Source organism: Barbus barbus (assembly GCF_936440315.1).
Source record: "Barbus barbus genome assembly, chromosome: 4".
Taxonomy (NCBI): domain Eukaryota; kingdom Metazoa; phylum Chordata; class Actinopteri; order Cypriniformes; family Cyprinidae; genus Barbus; species Barbus barbus.
Window position 1 is genome coordinate 40,518,409 of NC_136732.1, and position 25,056 is coordinate 40,543,464.

Here is a 25,056-nt window from a genome sequence, read left to right on the forward strand (position 1 = left end):
AAATTATAGACGTGTTCTAGGGGCATCACAGAGATTTACAGATTAAATGAGTCTAGGTTTCAGTCTCTTTACGAAGCGAACGATCATATCATCATTTTTAATAGGATCATCATAATACATTTTAACAATACTTTCATAATCGTGTCCTTTTGACATGTGATAGAGAAAAAACACACAATGTTGTCCACAAGCATCTGATGTGATGTTTTGAACCTGTTTGTTAGAGTATCGTACACGAATAGAATTGTTTTTAAAAAGTCTCAGACATTTTTTGGACCACCACCATCAAAGCTATCGAAAAAACAGCTAACGATCAAATCAAAAACCGCGTATACGATAATGGTTATAGACTGCCTGAGAGGATTGGGCTTCCAGTCTAATGTTTCCTGACCTGATTAGAGAGACGTGATTCGAACAATCTTCATCGGGTGCTAAATTAAACCCGTAGAGGGTGTATCCATTGAGAAAATCTTGGCGATCTATCGCCAGCGGTAGATAATACGAGTTGATAAAAGTCCCTCACGGCAGATCCTCTCTCATACTCCGGTTGCAGGGGTTTGGATGGGATTTGGACACCGTCACGATATAAAGTTAAAAACTCCAGGTTAAAATGTTTAAAAGCGAAGGTGTTTTTATCGTACGCCCCTGAAAAAAACGAATTTTCTGTCATTACTAAAATGATGGATTTTGGCAACGTTCCAAGAAAAAGATATTCTTGATTAGACACGTGACATCCTACAGGGATAGAGAAGTTCTTCAGACACACGTTCTATAGGGTATTTAGCAGTGGTTGATAGAAGAGCCTGCGCGTGTCCTAACTGCACAGCCGGTGAAACCAAATTTTTTTTCACAAAAGGAGATGCTGATACGATATTGAGTTTATAAGCGGTAGCGTCATCTCGCATCAGACAGAACTCGTCTTTAACTCTCGTCATCCGTATTTTTATATCTACACCGTTCAACATTCATTTTTCTTGAAAGAAAATGTCGCTATGAATGGGTGCTAGTAATTCTACAACATTGCTAGCGTTGGTAAACGCCGCTCGCTTCATTAACCCCGTATTTTCCCCCGCGGGGTCAGTAGAGTCCATGTGACCCGGTGTATCTCTGTAAAACAAACCAGCTGAAAAGACGCTTTCGAAGGTATCTTTTCCGAAATTAATCAAAGCTTCGATCAAATACCTGTAAGGATAAGTGCTAGAACTCTGTGTTATCAGACAATCTCGTAGAGAAACATCCACCTGCGAGAATATACATGCACCGGGGTAATTTATTAAACCGACAGGTGCGCCGTCTGCTATATCGCTGCCATCTGGCCTGGTTATTTTCATCCGTGTATATAACAGTGTGTTATTTAGATCGATGTAATCCTCGCCTGTACCCGCAATAACAAAATCTAGCGGCGACGAATCCGTTATTGCTGATAGAGATGGTATTTCGACGTAGGTATTTTTTTAATAGACGTCTGATACAAATGTCTGTAATATTAGATTTATTCACAGGTGCGTAATGCGGCTTATCGAATCTAACACTGACGATGTCGTTACACACCCCCCTCTCTATGTACAGTTCTCAGCAGCGGCACATGCGAATCACCGACTGATTGATATTTGATCATGTCTGTGTATATATACATGCTATAAAAGGCTCCTCTTATGTCAGCCTGATGCGGTGCGTACGTCACGACAGGTACGTCATCAGATCGATCTAAACACCCTGGTTTAACCCTAAAATAATAGCCAACTTTCCGTAAGATATCAAAGATGCGTTCGCCGGTGCTTTTAGAAATATCCTGTTTTTGACGTGATCATAACCTTGGGACACTCCAGGAGGTAGATTAGCGTTTATTTCTGTAACCAGAAACAGAACGTCCTCGTAATATCCTGGTTTTAACGTGTTACACACTTTACATATGTTTTGAGGATTTTTTACTTTAATATAGATCATTACGCCCTCAGTCTCTTCGTGATGTTTTCATCATACCCCAGTATGCTAGGCGTTGTGTTAATAACAAAAGCTGCGCCCTCATCGTTAAAGGTGTACCAGGAAATAGGATAATGAAATTCGATCAAACCGACCTCCCATTGTCCTTTGAGGTTCATGCTTTTGGCAAGTCTTGTTTTGTAATCAGAAATACGGTTGTCAGGATATATGTCCATTGACGCGTTGCAAGGAAGCGTGACGTAAAATCCTCCTTCGCCCATGACGTCACAAGATGGCGCCGCTGTGTCACAAGATGGCGCCGCTGTCTTCGGACGCCGTCCGGGTCGCTCCACCGAGATTTTGCTTCAACATTCTTTTTTACCTATTTTTACTTTCTCTTTTTACACATTTCACGTCGGCACTGATCACCTACAACATAGAAACACTTTTGGACATTGGAAACCGCTACACCAACCTGTTTCAGGACACTCTATCCACGAATCCTGCGTGGCCTCTGGAGATTCTTCGGAACGCGGAGATAAACAACACCCCCCCGAGGCGACGGATCAAGAAACACCGCGGGAAGCGCGCTGGAATTCGAGTCAGACTCAGGAAAAGGGCTCACAGTCCTCCTCTCCCAAGCCTTCTCCTCGCTAATGTCCAATCCTTGGAGAATAAGATGGACGATCTTAGAGCCAGGATTAGTTTCCAACGGGACATTAGAGACTGTAACATCCTTTGTTTGTCGGAAACGTGGCTTTCGTCCTCGGTCCCGGACACTGCTGTAATGCCGAGTGATAACTTCTCTGTCTTTCGGACGGACAGAACAGCAGAGGCCGGTAAATCCAGGGGTGGAGGAGTATGTTTCATGATCAACAAGAAATGGTGTGATCCCAGGAATATCTCCATTCTGTCACGTTCCTGTTCGCCTCATCTGGAACATCTTTCCGTTATTTGCCGCCCATTTTATCTGCCCCGGGAGTTGTCATCGATCATTTTTACTGCTGTGTACATTCCACCACAGGCGGACACTGGCTTGGCTTTGTCTAAGCTTCACGATGTGCTCAGCGGCTACATTAACAAACATCCTGACGCTGCCTTCATCATCGCGGGGGACTTTAACAAAGCCAACCTCAAGCAGGTCATGCCGAACTTTTATCAACATGTATCCTGTCCAACTAGAGGACCAAACACACTGGATCATTGCTACACTCAGTTCAAGGATGCCTACAAAGCCGGCTCACTACCGGCTTTTGGCAAATCGGACCATGCCGCCATTTTTCTAACACCGAGATACAAACAAAGGCTCGTTCAGGAACCTCCGGTGCAGAGAGTAGTGACGCGCTGGTCCTCCCACTCAGAGACTATGCTGCAGGCGGCGCTTGATGACGTCGACTGGGACATGTTCCGGGCGAGTTCTTCTGACGTCAGCGAGTTCACGGATGTAGCATTAAGCTTCGTAAACACGCTAACCGAGCAAGCTACAGAAACAATAACGATAAGGACATTCTCCAATCAGAAACCGTGGGTGGACAGAACAATCCATGCCACGGTTAACACATGCACTGCCGCTTACAATGAGGCTCTTCTGTCTGGGAATACGAGCGAGTACAAAGCATCGTGCTATGCTCTCCGACGCGCAGTAAGAGCCGCCAAACACAGATACAGAGAGAGAATTGAGTCTCATTTCCAGCTCAACGACCCTCGACGGATGTGGCAGGGACTGAGGACCATCTGTGACTTCGGAAACAAATCCTCCGCGGAGGTGAGAGCAGATCCGTTGCTGGCCGACGAGTTAAACATCTTCTACGGCCGTTTCGATGGCAACGGCGGCAGCGCGTTTCTGCCGACCAGCGCGTTTCTGCCGACCAGCGCGTCAGGAAGCAACAGGCAGAGCAGCGATGATCCTGTAATCACCGTGTCGGAGGATGAGGTTCGGAGGGCACTAAAGAAAGTGAATGTCAGGAAAGCAGCCGGACCTGATGGGATAACCGGCCGTGTTCTGAGGTCCTGCGCCGATCAGCTCGCTGGTTTGTTCACTTCTATCTTTAATGAGTCCCTTGCTACCGCCGTGGTTCCCACCTCATTCAAAAAATCCATCATTATCCCTGTGCCAAAGAACAATAAACCCTCTTGCCTGAATGACTATCGCCCAGTTGCCCTCACATCTATAGTCATGAAGGTTTTTGAGAGACTTGTAAAGAGCCACATTTGCTGATACTCTGGACCCTCTTCAGTTTGCTTATCGCCCAAACAGATCCACGGACGATGCCATCTCTCACGTCCTCCACTCTTCCCTCACACACTTGGATAGCAACAATGGGAATTATGTAAGGCTGCTATTCATTGACTATAGCTCAGCTTTCAACACTATAGTCCCCATCAAGCTGGCATCTAAACTCACAGACCTCGGCCTAAACTCCTCACTCTGTGACTGGATTAAAGACTTCCTCACCGGCAGACCTCAAGTGGTGAAAGCTGGCCAGTTCACCTCAAACTCCATCACTCTGAACATAGGAGCCCCACAGGGCTGTGTCCTGAGTCCCCTGCTCTACTCTCTCTACACGCATGACTGCGTGTCCTCTCACAGCTCCACATCTATTGTCAAATTCGCTGATGACACTGTGGTTCTGGGCCTCATCTCCAACAACGATGAGACCGCATACTTGGATGAGGTAGAGAGACTCACATCATGGTGCCAGGACAACTGTCTCTCTCTGAATGTGAGCAAAACTAAAGAGCTGATCATGGACTTTAGGAAGAGACCGCAGCGGCCCTACACTCCTCTTATGATCAGTGGGACCCCTGTGGAGAGGGTGAGTAGCTTCAAGTACCTCGGTGTAAACATCTCCGAGAACCTGACTTGGACTACACACATCCAAACACAGGTTAAGAAAGCCAGGCAAAGACTGTACCATCTGCGACAGCTGAGGAAATTCAGGGTCTCACCAGCAATCCTGAAAACTTTCTATTCAGGGACCATAGAAAGTGTATTGACTCAGTGCATCTCAGTGTGGTATGGAAACAGCTCCAATCAGGACTGCAAAGCTCTACAGAGAGTTGTGCGCTTAGCTGAGCGCATCTCAGGGTCTGCTCTCCCCTCTCTGCAGGACATCTACCTCAAACGCTGCAAAAATAGAGCTGTTAAAATCTTCAAGGACTCTAATCACCCTGGTAACCATCTATTCACTTTGCTTCCATCTGGTAAGCGCTTCCGTAGCCTGATGGCAAAAACTGAGAGACTTAGGAGGAGCTTCTTCCCCCAGGCCATCAGGCTCCTAAACTCTAACTCTGTGTCATAACATAACATCACTTGACTCCATGTAAATATCACCATATCAATAAGCTATTCATCATTTTTCTCTACCTCATATTGCTGCTATTTTTACCCTGTACAACTTTTTGCACATTATTTTTGCACATTCCTTCTTATAGTACTAGTTAAGTCAACAATACTGACCTGCACATTTAGATTTATATTTTTTATCTTATCTTATTTTATCTTATCTTTTGTTTTATGTTTGTACTTCTTCTTAATATTTGTATTCTTTATAATTGCACTGTCCTTGGAGCGGACCTGACCTACATTTCACTGCTGGTTATACTCTGTATAATTGTGTATGTGACAAATAAAACTCTTGAATCTTGAATCTTGAATCTTGAATCTTGATGTATATTTTCACAAATGATGCTTATGGTCATCTCGTTGTTACTTTAAGGGATTCTGTATGTCTAAGATGTCCCTTTCTGGCAACCATGACGAAAATGTAGTTGGCCACCCCCACCATTTCACGAGACAGTACATCTGTCTCCCTCTCTTTTTTCGACTGAGAGCGACTCGAGGTGTTCAGAGTCCCGCAGCAGCAGCCAGCGTCAGAGATCTGCTTCAGATACACGCAATAAAGCGTGCCGTAAAGCCCCAGCAAAAGTAATTACCATGAATGTGGTCACTTGCAGGGATAGTAAGAACATATTTGAATCTACTAATAAACAAGTGTTTTCTGTGTCAGTGTAGCAAAGATGAAGATGATGATCCTGACTCGCCATCTCCTCATTAGATGCGCCTTTAGAGAGAAGTGCATCTTCACGGATTATAATGAAAGAGTTTTTGTTTTCGATTTGATTTATTTCGTTAAGAAGTAATTTAAAGCTTTCTATAGATATATTTATCATGTCTGTGAGGCATGTATTCGCTGACTTTCGATTCATTTTTGTGAAGCGCTCCTGTTCAAGACGAGACGGCAGAAATCATCATTGTTTTGTTGATACTGTGAGTGCACATAAATAAATGTAGACCCTATACAGTTCCCAATGATGTATTACTCTTTCTTTTATGAGCAAAAATTATAGAGTAATTTGTTAAAAACTGAAATTGATTGCACTGCTGCCTCCATGAACTACATTTATCTAGGTTTAACGTTTAAACATTGTTATATGCTTGAACTGTTTTAGTATATCTATAGATTTTATTTTAGGCAAGTCCTGATGATTTGAGAAGGCTAAATTGATCAAACATGCTATGATCAGCCTGCGGTCTGCTGCTGGCCGCTTGGTCATTACTTTAAGAAAGAAAAAATGCTCCAAATGTTTTTCTAAATTAACTTGATAAAAAAACGAAACGAAATATAATCACTGTGCCATTACATACAAAACTGAACTGAAACAGTATAATCTGATTTGGGAGAAGGGGGGAAAAGGTGGGTTAAGTTAATTCTGTGATCAATACAATTAATAATAAATGTATTTTATTGGCAGGATTGTTTTACTGCTTGAAGTTTCTCAGTCTTGATGTTGGTGTTTGTTTCCAGCAGATGGCGCCAAAGCTTCATTCAAACTGAAGAAGTGAAATCGCTTCAGAGACGCTTTAGTTCAGAATCTGATCACGTGACCATTATTTCGTCATCAGATCTGAGAATGAAAATGGACAAAAGTGTAGGTCTGCCTTTTGAAAACACACCACTCCAGTGACAGCCTATACTTTTTTTCTGAGAGTGTAAAAGCCATAATACTTATAAATAAAACCTCTAAGTGAAACAGCAGTTTCAGAAAAGTAATATAAATCCTATGAATGGCGTTCAGATACATTTAATCCATTTAAAACCATGAAAAAAATATGAGAAAACAGAATCAACTAATGTTAACTAAATAATAAAATATTGCTTTTGATATATTCAAAGTGAATAATATAAATAATTAAGCTTTTTATACACTGCCAAAATATAATGCTTGTCAGGACTGTTAGTGTTGACAAATACCACAAATCCTCCATGATCAGAGGCTGATGTGTGATTGTGTTTCTGTAGCTGTCACCATTTTATTACAATAATTATTATTTTTAATTACTGCAGTTCTACTTGGTTTTGGTTGTCTGTTTGTTTGCTTGTTTCAAAGACATTAGTCGTTATCTTACTTCTATAAAGCAGAACATGTCTGAATTCACGTCTCCATTTCCAGCTGCTCGCCCGACTGCAAACAGCAAATCTCCCCGATTTCACATCCAGCCGCAGGCCAACACAAACACAGCTATTATTACCAACGTTTGTGAGCAAAAGAAGAGGCAGGAGTCTGTGGCCTCTTCTCTAGCATCAGGTGACTTCACCGCAGCTGAGAGGATTGAATCACGTGGAAGCGAAAGTGAAAGTAAAGATGAACAACTCTGAACAACAGCTGGACTGAGATTATTTCCCGCAACAATGTGTTTTATGCGCATATGTTGCATATTAGTTATTATAAAACATTGCAAATATACGCTATATTCAAATTATGTTTTAATTAATTTGTTTTCGTTGAAACCAGCTTTAAAAGCTCTGATATGTTGTGATCAGATTCAGTGAGAATGGAGACGAGAACACTTCCTGGTGAGAAACCCCCTTTAAACTGTTAATTACCCTGTGCTTTGCCTAATTTTACATTCATATTTCATATTTTCTTTATCTTTTAGAGATGTCAGCAATCAGCAGCTCCAGCCCAGATGATCCAGTGATCCGGGTTCTTCTGATGGGCTAACACAGTCTCATCCCAGGGAAAGGCTGATCTGGAGCCACTAGGAGAAAAGAGATTTGAAGTTCACAGAAAAACAGGAAAAACATGAAGGTGAATTTTGTGATAAAGTCACTCAGAAGCGGGTTGATGTGGCTGATTGTCCAGGTTCAGATCTGAATAAAGAGAAGCTGGAGATGAAGAAAGAGCAGCTGGTCTCTCGACACACCTGGGTTTTATCATCATGAATTCTGTAAAGAGGAGATTGTGACTGAAGTAAATGAGTATGCATTACCTTCTCCTGGACTGTTCACACACATCGAGAAGTCTACACCTGAACAGGAGCAAAACTGGGTTTGTCTGTCAGCTGCAATGCGTGCACTGGAATATTTATTGACTTTGGCATTTAACTCTGGTCACAAATATAAAAGGTTTTGCCAGTTTTTCTTTCTTAAACAGAAGTGGCAGAACGCCGTTCCGGATCGACTCCGCCCAGTTGCCGCTTTCCTTCGCAATGAAATGTTTCCTAAATTCATTTGATGTGTTGACTCAGTGTGAGAGTGTTTTCTGAGTGATCTGTGAGCATTCCTGCAATGTATTGAAGTCCTAGACCATTGAGTGATTTTTAAATGAGTAATAACACTTTAAAATCATTCAAATCAATCCTAAATGTAACCGGAAGCCAGTGTAAGGACCTGAGGACTGATGGGATATGCTCAGATTTTCTGGTTCTAGTCAGAATCCTGGCAGCAGTTTGCTTCTTGGGAAGACCGGTGAAGGCCGGTCCATTACAGTAGTCCACCCTGCTGCTGATAAAGGCATGAACAAGTTTCTCCAAGTCTTGACTGGAAACAAAACATCTAATTCTTGCAATGTTTTTGAGATGATAGTATGCTGATTTAGTTACTGCCTTTCAGTTTTAAATAGATTGTAAAGTGGAAATGCAAGACAAGATATGATATTTGAAGTGATGCAGAGTTTATTTAGAATAAGTAAATCCGGACTAATAGTAGACTTCGTGTGGGTACCATCACACATGGGTGTGGAAGGAAATGAGGAGGCAGGCCATCTGGCCAAACAGGCTTTGAAACATGCACAAATTAACATTAAAGTGTCAATGAGTAAAACAGAAGTAGAAGGGTTAATCGCAAATTAAATAAGAAAGAAATGGCAGAAGGAGTGGGATAGTGGAGCAAAAGATAGACACTTATATCACATTCAAGAGAAAGTAGGTCTAGAAAGAAGAAAGTATGGCAAAAGAAAAGATGTTTTAATGTCAAGGATGCGTATTGGACATTGTTTGTTAAATCAGTGCCTACACAGAATGGGGAAAGTGTGATAAATGTGGTCCGGCTGAATCAATAGATCACGTTCTTATAGTGTGTGATGCATATGAAAGAGAAAGATTTATACTAATTCAAGTGTTAAGATCCTTGGGAATAAATCATTTGTCACCTCAGGTTATGTTAGGAGGTGGCCCAAAGCAATCATGAATATTAAATTAATTCATTATTTTCTTAAAAGAAACAAGTTTGATAAATAGAAGTTAAGATATTGTAGTTTTATTTAGTTAAAAATATATAAATATTTTTTTTATTTAATTGAATTATTTAGTTTTTTTTCCTTCCTAAACATTATGCGCTTCACACTCCTATCCAGTAGGTGGCGAGATTGCACCGTTTTAGTTGGTCTGCCAGCCGCCATTAACACCAGAAGAGGAAGAAGAAGACGAAGAAGACGAAGACGAAGACGAAGAACAACAATAAGGAAATAATCATATAAGCACGATGACGAGTCATGCAGGTATCACATTTCCTTATATACACTCTATACGTTATATGAAATCTAAATATCAGAAACACTAAAACACGAGTTTATTTTAATCATCGGTGTCATTAATAAGTGTACGAGCTGCAGAAACATCAGTTTCACTTTCACTTCAGTCACAGAAACGTGTGAGAAACAAATCTGAGTAAAAGACTGAGTTCAGTGTTGAGACGCATGAGTATTATCTGATGTGAAGTGTGTTTAGTTTGTGGTCTTTAGATAAACATGATGCAGAATATCTGCACTTGAAGCTCCAGATCAACACACTTCTCTTAATCTTTCTCAGTTTAATCTGTTGTATGTAATTCAGAGAGTGTCTTATTTCTATAATACATGAGAGTGTTATCAGTGTGTGTTTGTTCGGTGTGAATCACAGCAGTTTTGCAGGAAGATCTTCATAATCTATACTAGCTGAGATTTCCAGCTCAATCTGCTGCAGAAAACTGAACAAACTACAGGAAGAACAGTGATGCAGCTTCAGAGTCTGGATGAATAAACAGAGACTGTGTAACTGCTTGAAAATCACTACAATCTCGATAAACAGACAGACATCAGGAGTCAGAGAAGATGATCAGATGAAGACTGGAGAAAGAGCAGAAGATCAACATGTCAGCCGCTGACACCACAGGTGAGAATCACAGGAAGTGATTTGATAGAATCTCACTTTGACTTTGATTAACATTGTTTGTCAGAATCATTCAAAGATGCTGATATCTGTTGGTTTGTGCTACTGTGATGAAACAGTCAAATATAATGTATGACTTCTGTTTAATACAGTGATTGTCCTCCACAATCCTCCTCAGAGGAGAAGACTGAGCAAAGATGAACCTCCTCAGAGTAAGTCTGTGCTTACATCAATAAATGAAAGTGATTAAAGTGATTGAATCTGTGATGCTGGATTAATATCAAGATCTTGTTATCAGAACATGTTACATCTCACATATGATCTTTGCTACTGTGTGATGTGAGGACTGTCAATATTAAATGTCTGATTTGACTCTTTGCAGTGAGGATTGTTCTTCTGGGTTCGAGCATGTCTGAAAACAGTCTGGTGGGGAACTTCATGTTAGGACGAGCAGCGTTTGACAGTGAAGCTCCTCCAGATGTTGTAGAGAGAGTCGGAGGAAGACTGAAGGACAGACGTGTGATCATCATCAACAGTCCTCAGCTGCTCCAGACGAACATCTCAGATCATCAGATCACACAGACAGTGAGAGAGTGTGTGTTTCTGTCTGATCCAGGACCTCATGTGATCGTTCTGCTCCTCAAACATGATCAGTATTCAGCAGAAGATCAGGAGCATGTGGAGAAGGTGCTGCGCTCTTTCTCTGAGAGCGTTTATCAGCACACCATGGTGCTCAGCACACAAGAGCCCACAGAAACCAGTGACATCCTACAGAAAATCATCCAGAAATGTGCAAACAGACACTTCAGTCTCCAGAGCAGCAGCTCTCCTGAGGATCTTCTGCAGACGCTTGAGCACATTGAGAAGATGAATGATGGACGTTATCTGGACTGTGCTGAAGCTTCACAGTGTTTCATGATGGAGCAACAGACCACTGAGTGTGATGATGCTTGAAGCTCCAAGTACCAAAATATTGACTTTGATACAATACTCAACTAAAATATCTCAATACAACTACTGGACCAATACTACGACAAAAACCGAGAACAACAGGAAAAGTTTTAACTTTGTTATTAATAATAATAACATAGATGCAAGTAACAAACTAAAGGACAAATACAATAAAACAAAGATACAAATTAAATAAATTGGGCCCTATGAATCTGTTTTATATCTTCCAAAAATCTGTTTTATTTTTTTCCAAATTCTGCTTTTTTCCAGTCTATTTTAATGGTTACATTCGCCTTTTCATAATAATACAGCCCGAGAAATAAACAAGTGTTTTACTCAGGAATTACGGCTCTTATCAAAATGCATTCTTAGAGTACCGGTACTAGTAACATGCAGAATCATACCATTTTTAAAAGCAGGGTATCGCGATACCTTTATATACCACTATATCGTGCAACACTAGTGAAAAATGAATATGTTTTAATCATCTTCTTCTATCAGTTTCAGAGAGTGTGAAGCTGAATCTGGTTGTGTGCGGGAGCGATGGGGCATTAAAATCCTCCGTATCAGAGCAGATCCTGCAGCAGACAGACAGAAGATCAGACGTGGAGATTCATAATCGTCTGATTAATCTGCTGGAGCTTCCAGCTCTGATTGGTCTCTCAGAGGAGGAAGTGATGCGTCAGACTCTCCGCTGTGTGTCTCTCTGTCATCCTGGAGTCCATGTTTTCCTCCTCATTATTCCTGATGCTCCACTCAATAATGAAGACAGAGCAGAAATAGAGGAGATCCAGAGGATCTTCAGCTCAAGAATCAACAAACACATCATGATCCTCATAAAGCAGAGTTCAGAGCATCAGACAGAAGAACTCAGTGAAGAAACACAGTCAGTCATCAAGAGGTTTGGAGGAAGACACCAGTTCTTTGGTCCCAAAACACAAGTGTCCACACTGATGGAGAACATCGAGCAGATGCTGGAAGAAAACAGAGGAGACTGTTTCTCCACAGAGATGTTTGTGGAGGCACAGATGAAAAAACTGATGAAACGTGAAGATATGAAGAAGAAAATTAATTCACTAGAGACACATTTACATAAGATGAAGAGAGAACGAGAGAAATTGGAGAAACAGAAACAAGAGGAAAAGATGAAAAGAGAAGAAGAGGATGAGAAAAGAAGGGAGAAAGAACAGAGAGATTGTGATGAATTTAATCAGAGACTGAAACGAGAGAGAGAACGAATGAAAAGAGAGAAAGCAGATCTTCAATCTAAACATGAAGAAGAAGAAAACAAGATGAAGATCCTGATGGATAAACTTCAAGAAGAGAAAGAGAGAATAAGTAATGCACTTAAAACACTTCTGGTACTTTATCTGACTGCACTTAAAATCAATTTCAGTATATTCTTGCAGTACTGTACTTTATTTCAATGCACTAAAAATCTATTTAATTATTAGTGCTATTTAGTATACTTTTTCAAGTACTACTGAAGTAGAAATGCACTTTCAGTTCGTGTATTTAGAGATGGTGATATGTTTGAGGAATATTACATAATGAGAATTATTACATAAACTTTCAGTAATTGTTCTGTAAGAAGAGTATGTCAGTGTAAAGGTTCACAGCAAGAATGATAACTGAAGATAATTATGAAGATAACCATGTTAGCGTCCACACCAGCGGATGAGCTCTGTTTATTCTCAGCGCACGCTCATCTTTTATCATACATTAGCAGGAAAGGCAGGAAAGAAAGTTGTTCTAAAAGTGATTCCAAGGATATTGTTTCTCTGTTGTTTTAACGTTATATTTGTGGTGTGGAGTCTGCTATTCTTTAATAATGAGAATGATTTTTAGAAATATATCTTCATTGTTATCTTTATAGTTACTGTCCTTGGTGTGAACAGGCCTTTAGTGTATTAACACAGAATTTTTTCTTTACAGCATACATGGTTAGCATATTGTATCGTATATTAATGTCCAGTGATTGTCATTATAAAAGAGCATTCAAAAGAGCAGTCGTTAAAAAAGCTCTATAAATTACTCACAAATGTTGATTTTAAGGGTTATATCTTATAATATGTGATTTGTTCTTAATGGATATCTGTGTGTTTTCTCCCTGTTTTTCAGGAGGAAGTGGATATTTGGCAGTGTGTTTCGGGCTCATTTGTGTTCTTCTGCTGGTCTTCATCATACTGGAAAACAATCGATTCACCAGCATAATCAATTCAAGACAAGGTATGGCAAGCTCTGATGACGCCATCAAATCTTATGAAGCAGTCCCATGTTTTCTTTCACTACTGACGCTATACATGCTGCAGCAGCAGTCATCAAATCACAAGCACATCTACATGTTTTGAAGCCATTTGACAAACTGTATGAAATCAAAATGCTTGCAATGGTACAGCAATAGCAGAGAGAAACAACACAAGTGTGTCTTTAATGCATCCTAAGATGAATGAGATCTAACGTTTTCCAGCACTTCAAACCTCAAACGTCTGATTATTATTCATATGTGATGACCATCAACATTTTTTTTCCTTTAAAAATTCTCCTTATTTGTAAAACGAAAACTTTCACTTGATAAAAAACACTTTTTATTTTAACATTTAAAAACACGCTGAATTACCATTTTAACCAGTAGATAGTGCAGAGCAGCGCTCATTAGCCATTTGCGCTCCCTAAAATAGTTTTAATAGTATTCCTAAAATAGTGCTGTCTATCCCACGAGTTGTTTGGAAGTATTGAGATCTTCATGAACTAAACTGTGACTGAGGTGTAGGTCATTATATTGAGGTAATCTAATTGTGTATCTGCTCCTTTAAGAGCGTGATCTTATGTCAGGTTTGATTGATTTACACATGTGAAAAACGTGGTTTTAACAAGCAGGTTAGGTTTCCTGTATTTCTATTGGTTTTTTTAGTGTAGAGTCCCGCCCTCAATTGGGGGGTGTGTAATGTGATTGGTGGTTGAAAAAAATAGAAGGGGAGGGGTGAGACGCGCTGCAGGCGGTAATGAAGTGATTAAATTAATCCTTTTGACTAGTTTTAAAAGCTAAGAACTGTAATAGACATCCCTTGGGAAACTCAATTTTTGATTTGGTTGTTTACTTTGAGCTCGTCACGAGACGCGAGTGTTTGGTGACCTCCTGGTGTCCTTAATTGGCCAGTCAAGCGTGATTACAGACGGTTGTACTATCAGTTCATATATTTACTCATCTGTATCGAACTCTGAGTTTACGGAGAGATTAAACTGCGCGTTTAAAAGATTTAAAGACTGTAGACGTGGTTGTTTCCTGCACGACGATGGAGACGTTGAGGACCAGATAGCGCCCCAAGTACCCGCGTTTTATTGTGCTCTGTGTGATTGCTGGAATACTGATAGCTGTGTTTGCTCATAAATACAAAGGTAAAATGCTTGTTTACGTGTTTTTTTTTTTTTGCTTGCAAATAAGGCAGTATGGGGTTAATTTTAAAGTTTATCTATATAGCACATTTCATACACAATGGTAATTCATAGTGCTTTACATAAAAATGATTACACTTATCATACAAATAATCACAATAAAAGCAAAGAATTACAATTTTAAAATGTTAAAAAATATTTAAAATGAAGTAAAACATCTGAGAATATTAATAAAAAATGAGGATACGTAAAATACAGTGCAATCATTCAGATGTAGCACAGTGCTCATTCAGTAAATGCACAGCTAAACAGATGTGTTTTAAGTCTAGATTTAAATATGGCTAGTGATTTAGCTCATCTGATCTCTTCTGGAAGCTGATTCCAACTGCAGAGCGGCATACTAGCGAAAATCAGACTGCCTTTGTTTTGAGTGAACCCTTGGTATTATTTCTTGATCCTAATGATCTCAGTGATCTGTGAGCATTGATGCAATGTATTGAAGTCCTAGGCAATTGAGTGATTTTTAAATGAGTAATAACACTTTAAAATCATTCAAATCAATCCTAAATGTAACCGGAAGCCAGTGTAAGGACCTGAGGACTGATGGGATATGCTCAGATTTTCTGGTTCTAGTCAGAATCCTGGCAGCAGTTTGCTTCTTGGGAAGACCGGTGAAGGCCGGTCCATTACAGTAGTCCACCCTGCTGCTGATAAAGGCATGAACAAGTTTCTCCAAGTCTTGACTGGAAACAAAACATCTAATTCTTGCAATGTTTTTGAGATGATAGTATGCTGATTTAGTTACTGCTTTGACATGACTACTGAAACTAAGGTCTGTCTCCAGTAATTTGCACAGATTGTAAAGTGGACATGCAAGACAAGATATGATATTTGAAGTGATGCAGAGTTTATTTAGAATAAGTAAATCCGGACTAATAGTAAACTTCGTGTGGGTACCATCACACATGGGTGTGGAAGGAAATGAGGAGGCAGGCCATCTGGCCAAACAGGCTTTGAAACATGCACAAATTAACATTAAAGTGTCAATGAGTAAAACAGAAGTAGAAGGGTTAATCGCAAATTAAATAAGAAAGAAATGGCAGAAGGAGTGGGATAGTGGAGCAAAAGATAGACATTTATATCACATTCAAGAGAAAGTAGGTCTAGAAAGAAGAAAGTATGGCAAAAGAAAAGATGTTTTAATGTCAAGGATGTGTATTGGACATTGTTTGTTAAATCAGTGCCTACACAGAATGGGGAAAGTGTGATAAATGTGGTCCGGCTGAATCAATAGATCACGTTCTTATAGTGTGTGATGCATATGAAAGAGAAAGATTTATACTAATTCAAGTGTTAAGATCCTTGGGAATAAATCATTTGTCACCTCAGGTTATGTTAGGAGGTGGCCCAAAGCAATCATGAATATTAAATTAATTCATTATTTTCTTAAAAGAAACAAGTTTGATAAATAGAATTTAAGAGATTGTAGTTTTTAGTTAAAAATATATAAATATCCAGTAGGTGGCGAGACTGCACCATTTTAGTTGGTCTGCCAGCCGCCATTAACACCAGAAGAGGAAGAAGAAGAAGAAGAAGACGAAGAACAACAATAAGGAAATAATCATATAAGCACGATGACGAGTCATGCAGGTATCACATTTCCTTATATACACTCTATACGTTATATGAAATCTAAATATCAGAAACACTAAAACACGAGTTTATTTTAATCATCGGTGTCATTAATAAGTGTACGAGCTGCAGAAACATCAGTTTCACTTTCACTTCAGTCACAGAAACGTGTGAGAAACAAATCTGAGTAAAAGACTGAGTTCAGTGTTGAGACGCATGAGTATTATCTGATGTGAAGTGTGTTTAGTTTGTGGTCTTTAGATAAACATGATGCAGAATATCTGCACTTGAAGCTCCAGATCAACACACTTCTCTTAATCTTTCTCAGTTTAATCTGTTGTATGTAATTCAGAGAGTGTCTTATTTCTATAATACATGAGAGTGTTATCAGTGTGTGTTTGTTCGGTGTGAATCACAGCAGTTTTGCAGGAATATCTTCATAATCTATACTAGCTGAGATTTCCAGCTCAATCTGCTGCAGAAAACTGAACAAACTACAGGAAGAACAGTGATGCAGCTTCAGAGTCTGGATGAATAAACAGAGACTGTGTAACTGCTTGAAAATCACTACAATCTCGATAAACAGACAGACATCAGGAGTCAGAGAAGATGATCAGATGAAGACTGGAGAAAGAGCAGAAGATCAACATGTCAGCCGCTGACACCACAGGTGAGAATCACAGGAAGTGATTTGATAGAATCTCACTTTGACTTTGATTAACATTGTTTGTCAGAATCATTCAAAGATGCTGATATCTGTTGGTTTGTGCTACTGTGATGAAACAGTCAAATATAATGTATGACTTCTGTTTAATACAGTGATTGTCCTCCACAATCCTCCTCAGAGGAGAAGACTGAGCAAAGATGAACCTCCTCAGAGTAAGTCTGTGCTTACATCAATAAATGAAAGTGATTAAAGTGATTGAATCTGTGATGCTGGATTAATATCAAGATCTTGTTATCAGAGCATGTTACATCTCACATATGATCTTTGCTACTGTGTGATGTGAGGACTGTCAATATTAAATGTCTGATTTGACTCTTTGCAGTGAGGATTGTTCTTCTGGGTTCGAGCATGTCTGAAAACAGTCTGGTGGGGAACTTCATGTTAGGACGAGCAGCGTTTGACAGTGAAGCTCCTCCAGATGTTGTAGAGAGAGTCGGAGGAAGACTGAAGGACAGACGTGTGATCATCATCAACAGTCCTCAGCTGCTCCAGACGAACATCTCAGATCATCAGATCACACAGACAGTGAGAGAGTGTGTGTTTCTGTCTGATCCAGGACCTCATGTGATCGTTCTGCTCCTCAAACATGATCAGTATACAGCAGAAGATCAGGAGCATGTGGAGAAGGTGCTGCGCTCTTTCTCTGAGAGCGTTTATCAGCACACCATGGTGCTCAGCACACAAGAGCCCACAGAAACCAGTGACATCCTACAGAAAATCATCCAGAAATGTGCAAACAGACACTTCAGTCTCCAGAGCAGCAGCTCTCCTGAGGATCTTCTGCAGACGCTTGAGCACATTGAGAAGATGAATGATGGACGTTATCTGGACTGTGCTAAAGCTTCACAGTGTTTCATGATGGAGCAACAGACCACTGAGTGTGATGATGCTTGAAGCTCCAAGTACCAAAATATTGACTTTGATACAATACTCAACTAAAATATCTCAATACAACTACTGGACCAATACTACGACAAAAACCGAGAACAACAGGAAACGTTTTAACTTTGTTATTAATAATAATAACATAGATGCAAGTAACAAACTAAAGGACAAATACAATAAAACAAAGATACAAATTAAATAAATTGGGCCCTATGAATCTGTTTTATATCTTCCAAAAATCTGTTTTATTTTTTTCCAAATTCTGCTTTTTTCCAGTCTATTTTAATGGTTACATTCGCCTTTTCATAATAATACAGCCCGAGAAATAAACAAGTGTTTTACTCAGGAATTACGGCTCTTATCAAAATGCATTCTTAGAGTACCGGTACTAGTAACATGCAGAATCATACCATTTTTAAAAGCAGGGTATCGCGATACCTTTATATACCACTATATCGTGCAACACTAGTGAAAAATGAATATGTTTTAATCATCTTCTTCTGTCAGTTTCAGAGAGTGTGAAGCTGAATCTGGTTGTGTGCGGGAGCGATGGGGCATTAAAATCCTCCGTATCAGAGCAGATCCTGCAGCAGACAGACAGAAGATCAGACGTGGAGATTCATAATCGTCTGATTAATCTGCTGGAGCTTCCAGCTCTGATTGGTCTCTCAGAGGAGGAAGTGATGCGTCAGACTCTCCGCTGTGTGTCTCTCTGTCATCCTGGAGTCCATGTTTTCCTCCTCATTATTCCTGCTGCTCCACTCAATAATGAAGACAGAGCAGAAATAGAGGAGATCCAGAGGATCTTCAGCTCAAGAATCAACAAACACCTCATGATCCTCATAAAGCAGGATTCAGAGCATCAGACAGAAGAACTCAGTGAAGACACACAGTCTGTCATCGAGAGGTTTGGAGGAAGACACCAGTTCTTTGGTCCCAAAACACAAGTGTCCACACTGATGGAGAACATCGAGCAGATGCTGCAAGAAAACAGAGGAGAGAGTTTCTCCACAGAGAAGTTTCTGGAGGCACAGATGAAAAAACTGATGAAACATGAAGAGATGAAGAAGAAAATTAATTCACTAGAGACACATTTACATAAGATGAAGAGAGAACGAGAGAAATTGGAGAAACAGAAAAAAGAGGAAAAGATGAAAAGAGAAGAGGATGAGAAAAGAAGGGAGAAAGAACAGAGAGATTGTGATGAATTTAATCAGAGACTGAAACGAGAGAGAGAACGAATGAAAAGAGAGAAAGCAGATCTTCAATCTAAACATGAAGAAGAAGAAAACAAGACGAAGATCCTGATGGATAAACTTCAAGAAGAGAAAGAGAGAATAAGTAATGCACTTAAAACACTTCTGGTACTTTATCTGACTGCACTTAAAATCAATTTCAGTATATTCTTGCAGTACTGTACTTTATTTCAATGCACTAAAAATCTATTTAATTATTAGTGCTATTTAGTATACTTTTTCAAGTACTACTGAAGTAGAAATGCACTTTCAGTTCGTGTATTTAGAGATGGTGATATGTTTGAGGAATATTACATAATGAGAATCATTACATAAACTTTCAGTAATTGTTCTGTAAGAAGAGTATGTCAGTGTAAAGGTTCACAGCAAGAATGATAACTGAAGATAATTATGAAGATAACCATGTTAGCGTCCACACCAGCGGATGAGCTCTGTTTATTCTCAGCGCACGCTCATCTTTTATCATACATTAGCAGGAAATGCAGGAAAGAAAGTTGTTCTAAAAGTGATTCCAAGGATATTGTTTCTCTGTTGTTTTAACGTTATATTTGTGGTGTGGAGTCTGCTATTCTTTAATAATGAGAATGATTTTTAGAAATATATCTTCATTGTTATCTTTATAGTTACTGTCCTTGGTGTGAACAGGCCTTTAGTGTATTAACACAGAATTTTTTCTTTACAGCATACATGGTTAGCATATTGTATCGTATATTAATGTCCAGTGATTGTCATTATAAAAGAGCATTCAAAAGAGCACTCGTTAAAAAAGCTCTATAAATTACTCACAAATGTTGATTTTAGGGGATATATCTTATAATATGTGATTTGTTCTTAATGGATATCTGTGTGTTTTCTCCCTGTTTTTCAGGAGGAAGTGGATATTTGGGAGTGTTTTTCGGGCTCATTTGTGTTCTTCTGCTGGTCTTCATCATACTGGAAAACAATCGATTCACCAGCATAATCAATTCAAGACAAGGTATGGCAAGCTCTGATGACGCCATCAAATCTTATGAAGCAGTCCCATGTTTTCTTTCACTACTGACGCTATACATGCTGCAGCAGCAGTCATCAAATCACAAGCACATCTACATGTTTTGAAGCCATTTGACAAACTGTATGAAATCAAAATGCTTGCAATGGTACAGCAATAGCAGAGAGAAACAACACAAGTGTGTCTTTAATGCATCCTAAGATGAATGAGATCTAACGTTTTCCAGCACTTCAAACCTCAAACGTCTGATTATTATTCATATGTGATGACCATCAACATTTTTTTTCCTTTAAAAATTCTCCTTATTTGTAAAACGAAAACTTTCACTTGATAAAAAACACTTTTTATTTTAACATTTAAAAACACGCTGAATTACCATTTTAACCAGTAGATAGTGCAGAGCAGCGCTCATTAGCCATTTGCGCTCCCTAAAATAGTTTTAATAGTATTCCTAAAATAGTGCTGTCTATCCCACGAGTTGTTTGGAAGTATTGAGAGCTTCATGAATCTCGTGACCGCACAGCGGAGAGATCAAAGCATGTCACATCTCTGATTTTCAGCGGCTCTGGGATGAGCGGATCAAATGTAGAAATATCAAGATGTACATTAGTGTGAAAAAGTGTTGGTCCCCTTGCTGATTTTTTATTTTTTTGCATGTTTGTCACACTTTAAAGTTTCAGATCATCAAACAAATTTAAATATTAATCAAAGATAACACAAGTAAACACAACATGCAGTTTTTACATGAAAGGTTTTTTTATGAAGGGAAAACAAAATCCAAACCCACATGGCCCTGTGTGAAAAAGGCCTGATTACTGCCACACCTGTTCGCAATCAAGAAATCACTTAAACAGGACCTGCCTGATAAAGTGAAGTAGACCAAAAGATCCTCAAAAGCTACACATCATGTTGAGATCCAAGGAAATTCAGGAACAAATGAGAAAGAAAGTAATGAAGATCTATCAGTCTGGAAAAGGTTATAAAGCCATTTCTAAAGCTTTGGGACTCCAGCGAACCACAGTGAGAGCCATTATCCACAAATGGAGAAAACATGGACCAGTGGTGAACCTTCCCAGGAGTGGCCGGCCAACCCCAATTACCCCAAGAGCGCAGCGACGACTCGTCCAAGAGGTCACAAAAGACCCCACAACAACATCTAAAGAACTGCAGGCCTCACTTGCCTCAGTTAAGGTCAGTGTTCATGACTCCACCATAAGAAAGAGACGGGGCAAAGATGGCCTGCATGACAGAGATCCAAGAAGAAAACTGCTGCAGAGCAAAAACAACAAAGGCTCGTCTCAGTTTTGCCAGAAAACATCTTGATGATCCCCAAGACTTTTGGGAAAATACTCTGTGGACAGACGAGACAAAAGTTGAACTTTTTGGAAGGTGTGTGTCCCATTACATCTGGCGTAAAAGTAACACAGCATTTCAGGAAAAGAACATTATAGCAACAGTAAAATATGGTGGTGGTAGTGTGATGGTCTGGGGCTGTTTTGCTGCTTCAGGACCTGGAAGACTGTGATTAAATGAACCATGAATTCAGCTGTCTACCAAAACATCCTGAAGGACAATGTCCGGCCATCTGTTCGTGACCTCAAGCTGAAGAGAACTTGGGTTCTGCAGCAGGACAATGATCCAAAACACACCAGCAAATCCACCTCTGAATGGATGAAGAAAAACAAAATGAAGACTTTGGAGTGGCCTAGTCAAAGTCTTGACCTGAATCCTGTTGAGATGCTGTGGCATGACCTTAAAAAGGCGGTTCATGCTCGAAAACCCTCCAATGTGGCTGAATTACAACAATTCTGCCAAGATGAGTGGCCAAAACTCCTCCACAGCGCTGTAACGGACTCATTGCAAGTTATCCCAAACGCTTGATTGCAGTTGTTGCTGCTAAGGGTGGCCCAACCAGTTATTAGGTTTAGGGGCAAGCACTTTTTCACACAGGGCCATGTGGGTTTGGATTCAGTTTTCCCTTCATTATAAAAAAAACTTCTTTCAAAAACTGCATGTTGTGTTTACTTGTTATCTTTGATTAATATTTAAATATGTTTGATCTGAAACATTAAAGTGTGACAAACATGCAAAAAAAATCAGGAAGGGGGCCAACACTTTTTCACACCACTGTATATTACTAACATATTGGTTGTTTATTATTACTTATAAAGCTCATATAAATGCCTTTTTCTACATGATCATATTTTAGATCGGTTAATCCGACCCAATACCTAAACTTAACAACTACCTTACTATTAATAAGCAGCTAAACAGGAGTTTGTTGAGGGAAAACTCTTAAATAATAGTGAATATGTTTTTTCCTATTCTCAAGTGTTGATATGTTTTGTTGTGCAATTATTTTTAAAGGTTTTCATGTAAAGGAAGTAGCAGAAGCAGAAGCTAAAGCTTTAAAAGAAGCTGAAGCAAAAGTACCATACAGATCAAAGCGAGCTCGTGACTGGGGTTACTATATTCCTGTTGTTGGAGCAGCTGCTGGATCAATTGTTGGTTCTGTTGAAGACATTGTGTCTGTGATTGGCAGATAATATGAAGCTGAAGGATAAGTTCAGGTAAATTTGGGCAAATCATCACATTAAGACATCTGTGCATGATGCAAATTTCCAAAACCATTCTATTTTTTATTTTGTATACTTGCTTGAAGAAAATATTTATTCACTTCTTAATTATACATGTTTTTTTTTTTACTCTGTTTCTTTGCGGATTCTACTATGAATTGATCTGCAAAAATGAATATTAATAAGTCAATGTTTGTTTAATTTCCAAACAAAAAAACAAAACTTTCCCATTCAGATCATTTCACTTGAATATCATGACCTGTTTTAATAAGATTTTTCTCAGAGTTTGATTATTGATTTCTCTCTGTATGTGTAAGAATATTGATTTTGTTCATTTTGACCTTTAGTCTGTATTTCATTTTAGGGAAATTAAGGCCATACGACTTCTCCCTCATCATCCATTCGACACTGATGTTTGTCAAATCAAGTCAAAGAGCTCTTCATTATCCTCAAGACATGCTTCACTACAGCATCCATCTTCAGGCACCCTAGACCTCTAAGGACTTTCATCATGGAGACTGACATTTTTAACTCTGGAGTACATTTAAATAATATGTACGTGCTGCGACAAGTCTCGGTTAGTCTAATGCTGTACACATAGGTTTTTTATTCATTTATTCATTTTATAATAAATAGAAAGAAAACATACAGGTAGAATATAAAAAAATGAGAAAGCTAGTGTTAGAAGCTTTTTTGTAAATAAGAAATGTAAAGTAGGAAAAGAAAATAATGCTAGTTAGAAGCTTTTTTTTGTAAATAAGAAAAAAAAAAAAATGTTAATGTATTTTGCTTGAAAATGCAGTACTTTGATAAAAATTATTTTTTGTCCAAAATGTTGTATTTCTGATGAAACCTATGTGCATTCAAGTGGTGATAAAAAATGAACACATGAAGATAGAATAAAATATTTTTTATTTTATTTTATTAAGAGCAGAGGCTTGGTTCTTTATTTTAATATATAATATGTTCATATTTTCATAGCAGAAAATATTCTGAGGCCTGTCAAATTTAGGTGAAAATCATCAAAAATGCTGGCGGTGGCTGGCAACTTGTAAAAAAACCGCTGGCGGGGAAAGAAGTAATGGAATAACATAACATTGTATTGCATTTTTATAAAGTAACTTTCCCCTACACTGATGAAAACACACATGCGACCCGGTTTAAATGTACCGTTTTCATCAACTATAAGCAATCCGCAAGTTAAGCGTGCGGTCGAGGTCCTTAAAAGAAAATCACCCACACACCGCCAGCAGATGTCGCCAAACATACCCGCCCCGTTAAAAAAGCGGAGAGGTAAAAAGGTTACGGTTATGTCACAAACTAGTACCCCCATCGGAAATGTGTTTAATTCACCAACTCTTGATGCTAACGCGTGGTTAACTTTTTAACATCATTCTTTGTAAACATATTTGAAATGTTTGAAATATTTGTATTAAATCCTATGTTAAATTAGCAATATGACGTTAATAAAAAAAGATAAGATTGATTACACATTGTCTTTTATTTGTACAGTACACACATTAATACATTTTGTGATTACATATTTTATTTATTAAACACCATTTCTTTATACGGTACAGCGCCTTTTATTACTTTTTCCTTTTATTTTAGATCTGTACGCACCGAGTACAATTAAATGAGTCTAGGTTTCAGTCTCTTTACGAAGCGAACGACCATATCATAATTTTTAATAGGATCATCATAATACATTTTAACAATACTTTCATAATCCTGTCCTTTTGACATGTGATAGAGAAAAAACACACAATGTTGTCCACAAGCGTCTGATGTGATGTTTTGAACCTGTTTGTTAGAGTATCGTACACGAATAGAATTGTTTTTTAAAAAGTCTTGGATGGGGTTTGGAAAACGCTAATTTTTTGGACCACCACCAAAGCTAACGATCGAATCAAAAACCGCGTATACGATAATGGTTATAGACTGCCTGAGAGGCTGTCTGAATTGGGCTTCCAGTCTAATGTTTCCTGACCTGATTAGAGAGACGTGATTCGAACAATCTTCATCGGGTGCTAAATTAAACCCGTAGAGGGTGTATCCATTGAGAAAATCTTGGCGATCTATCGCCAGCGGTAGATAATACGAGTTGATAAAAGTCCCTCACGGCAGATCCTCTCTCATACTCCGGTTGCAGGGGTTTGGATGGGATTTGGACACCGTCACGATATAAAGTTAAAAACTCCAGGTTAAAATGTTTAAAAGCGAAGGTGTTTTTATCGTACGCCCCTGAAAAAGCAGAATTTTCTGTCATTACTAAAATGATGGATTTT

At 39.0% G+C, this 25,056-nt stretch overlaps 1 protein-coding gene across 2 annotated transcripts; it reads left to right on the plus strand.

The window, feature by feature from the left end:
• The first annotated feature begins 9,632 nt into the window (after positions 1–9,632).
• LOC306863414 (GTPase IMAP family member 8-like) lies at positions 9,633–24,250 on the plus strand. 2 transcript variants are annotated; one of them, XM_079406748.1, is made up of 5 exons: positions 9,633–11,294; positions 11,807–12,643; positions 13,427–13,534; positions 22,560–22,762; positions 23,133–24,250. In XM_079406748.1, the coding sequence occupies exons 1-4, from the start codon at positions 10,763–10,765 to the stop codon at positions 22,736–22,738; spliced, it is 1,656 nt and encodes a 551-aa protein (XP_079262874.1). In that variant the 5' UTR covers positions 9,633–10,762; the 3' UTR covers positions 22,739–22,762; positions 23,133–24,250. The 2 variants fall into 2 exon arrangements, with proteins under 2 accessions (XP_079262874.1, XP_079262875.1); XM_079406749.1 differs by lacking the exons at positions 9,633–11,294; positions 11,807–12,643; positions 13,427–13,534 and adding exons at positions 17,389–17,940; positions 18,453–19,286; positions 20,070–20,177.
• The last annotated feature ends 806 nt before the right edge of the window (positions 24,251–25,056 follow it).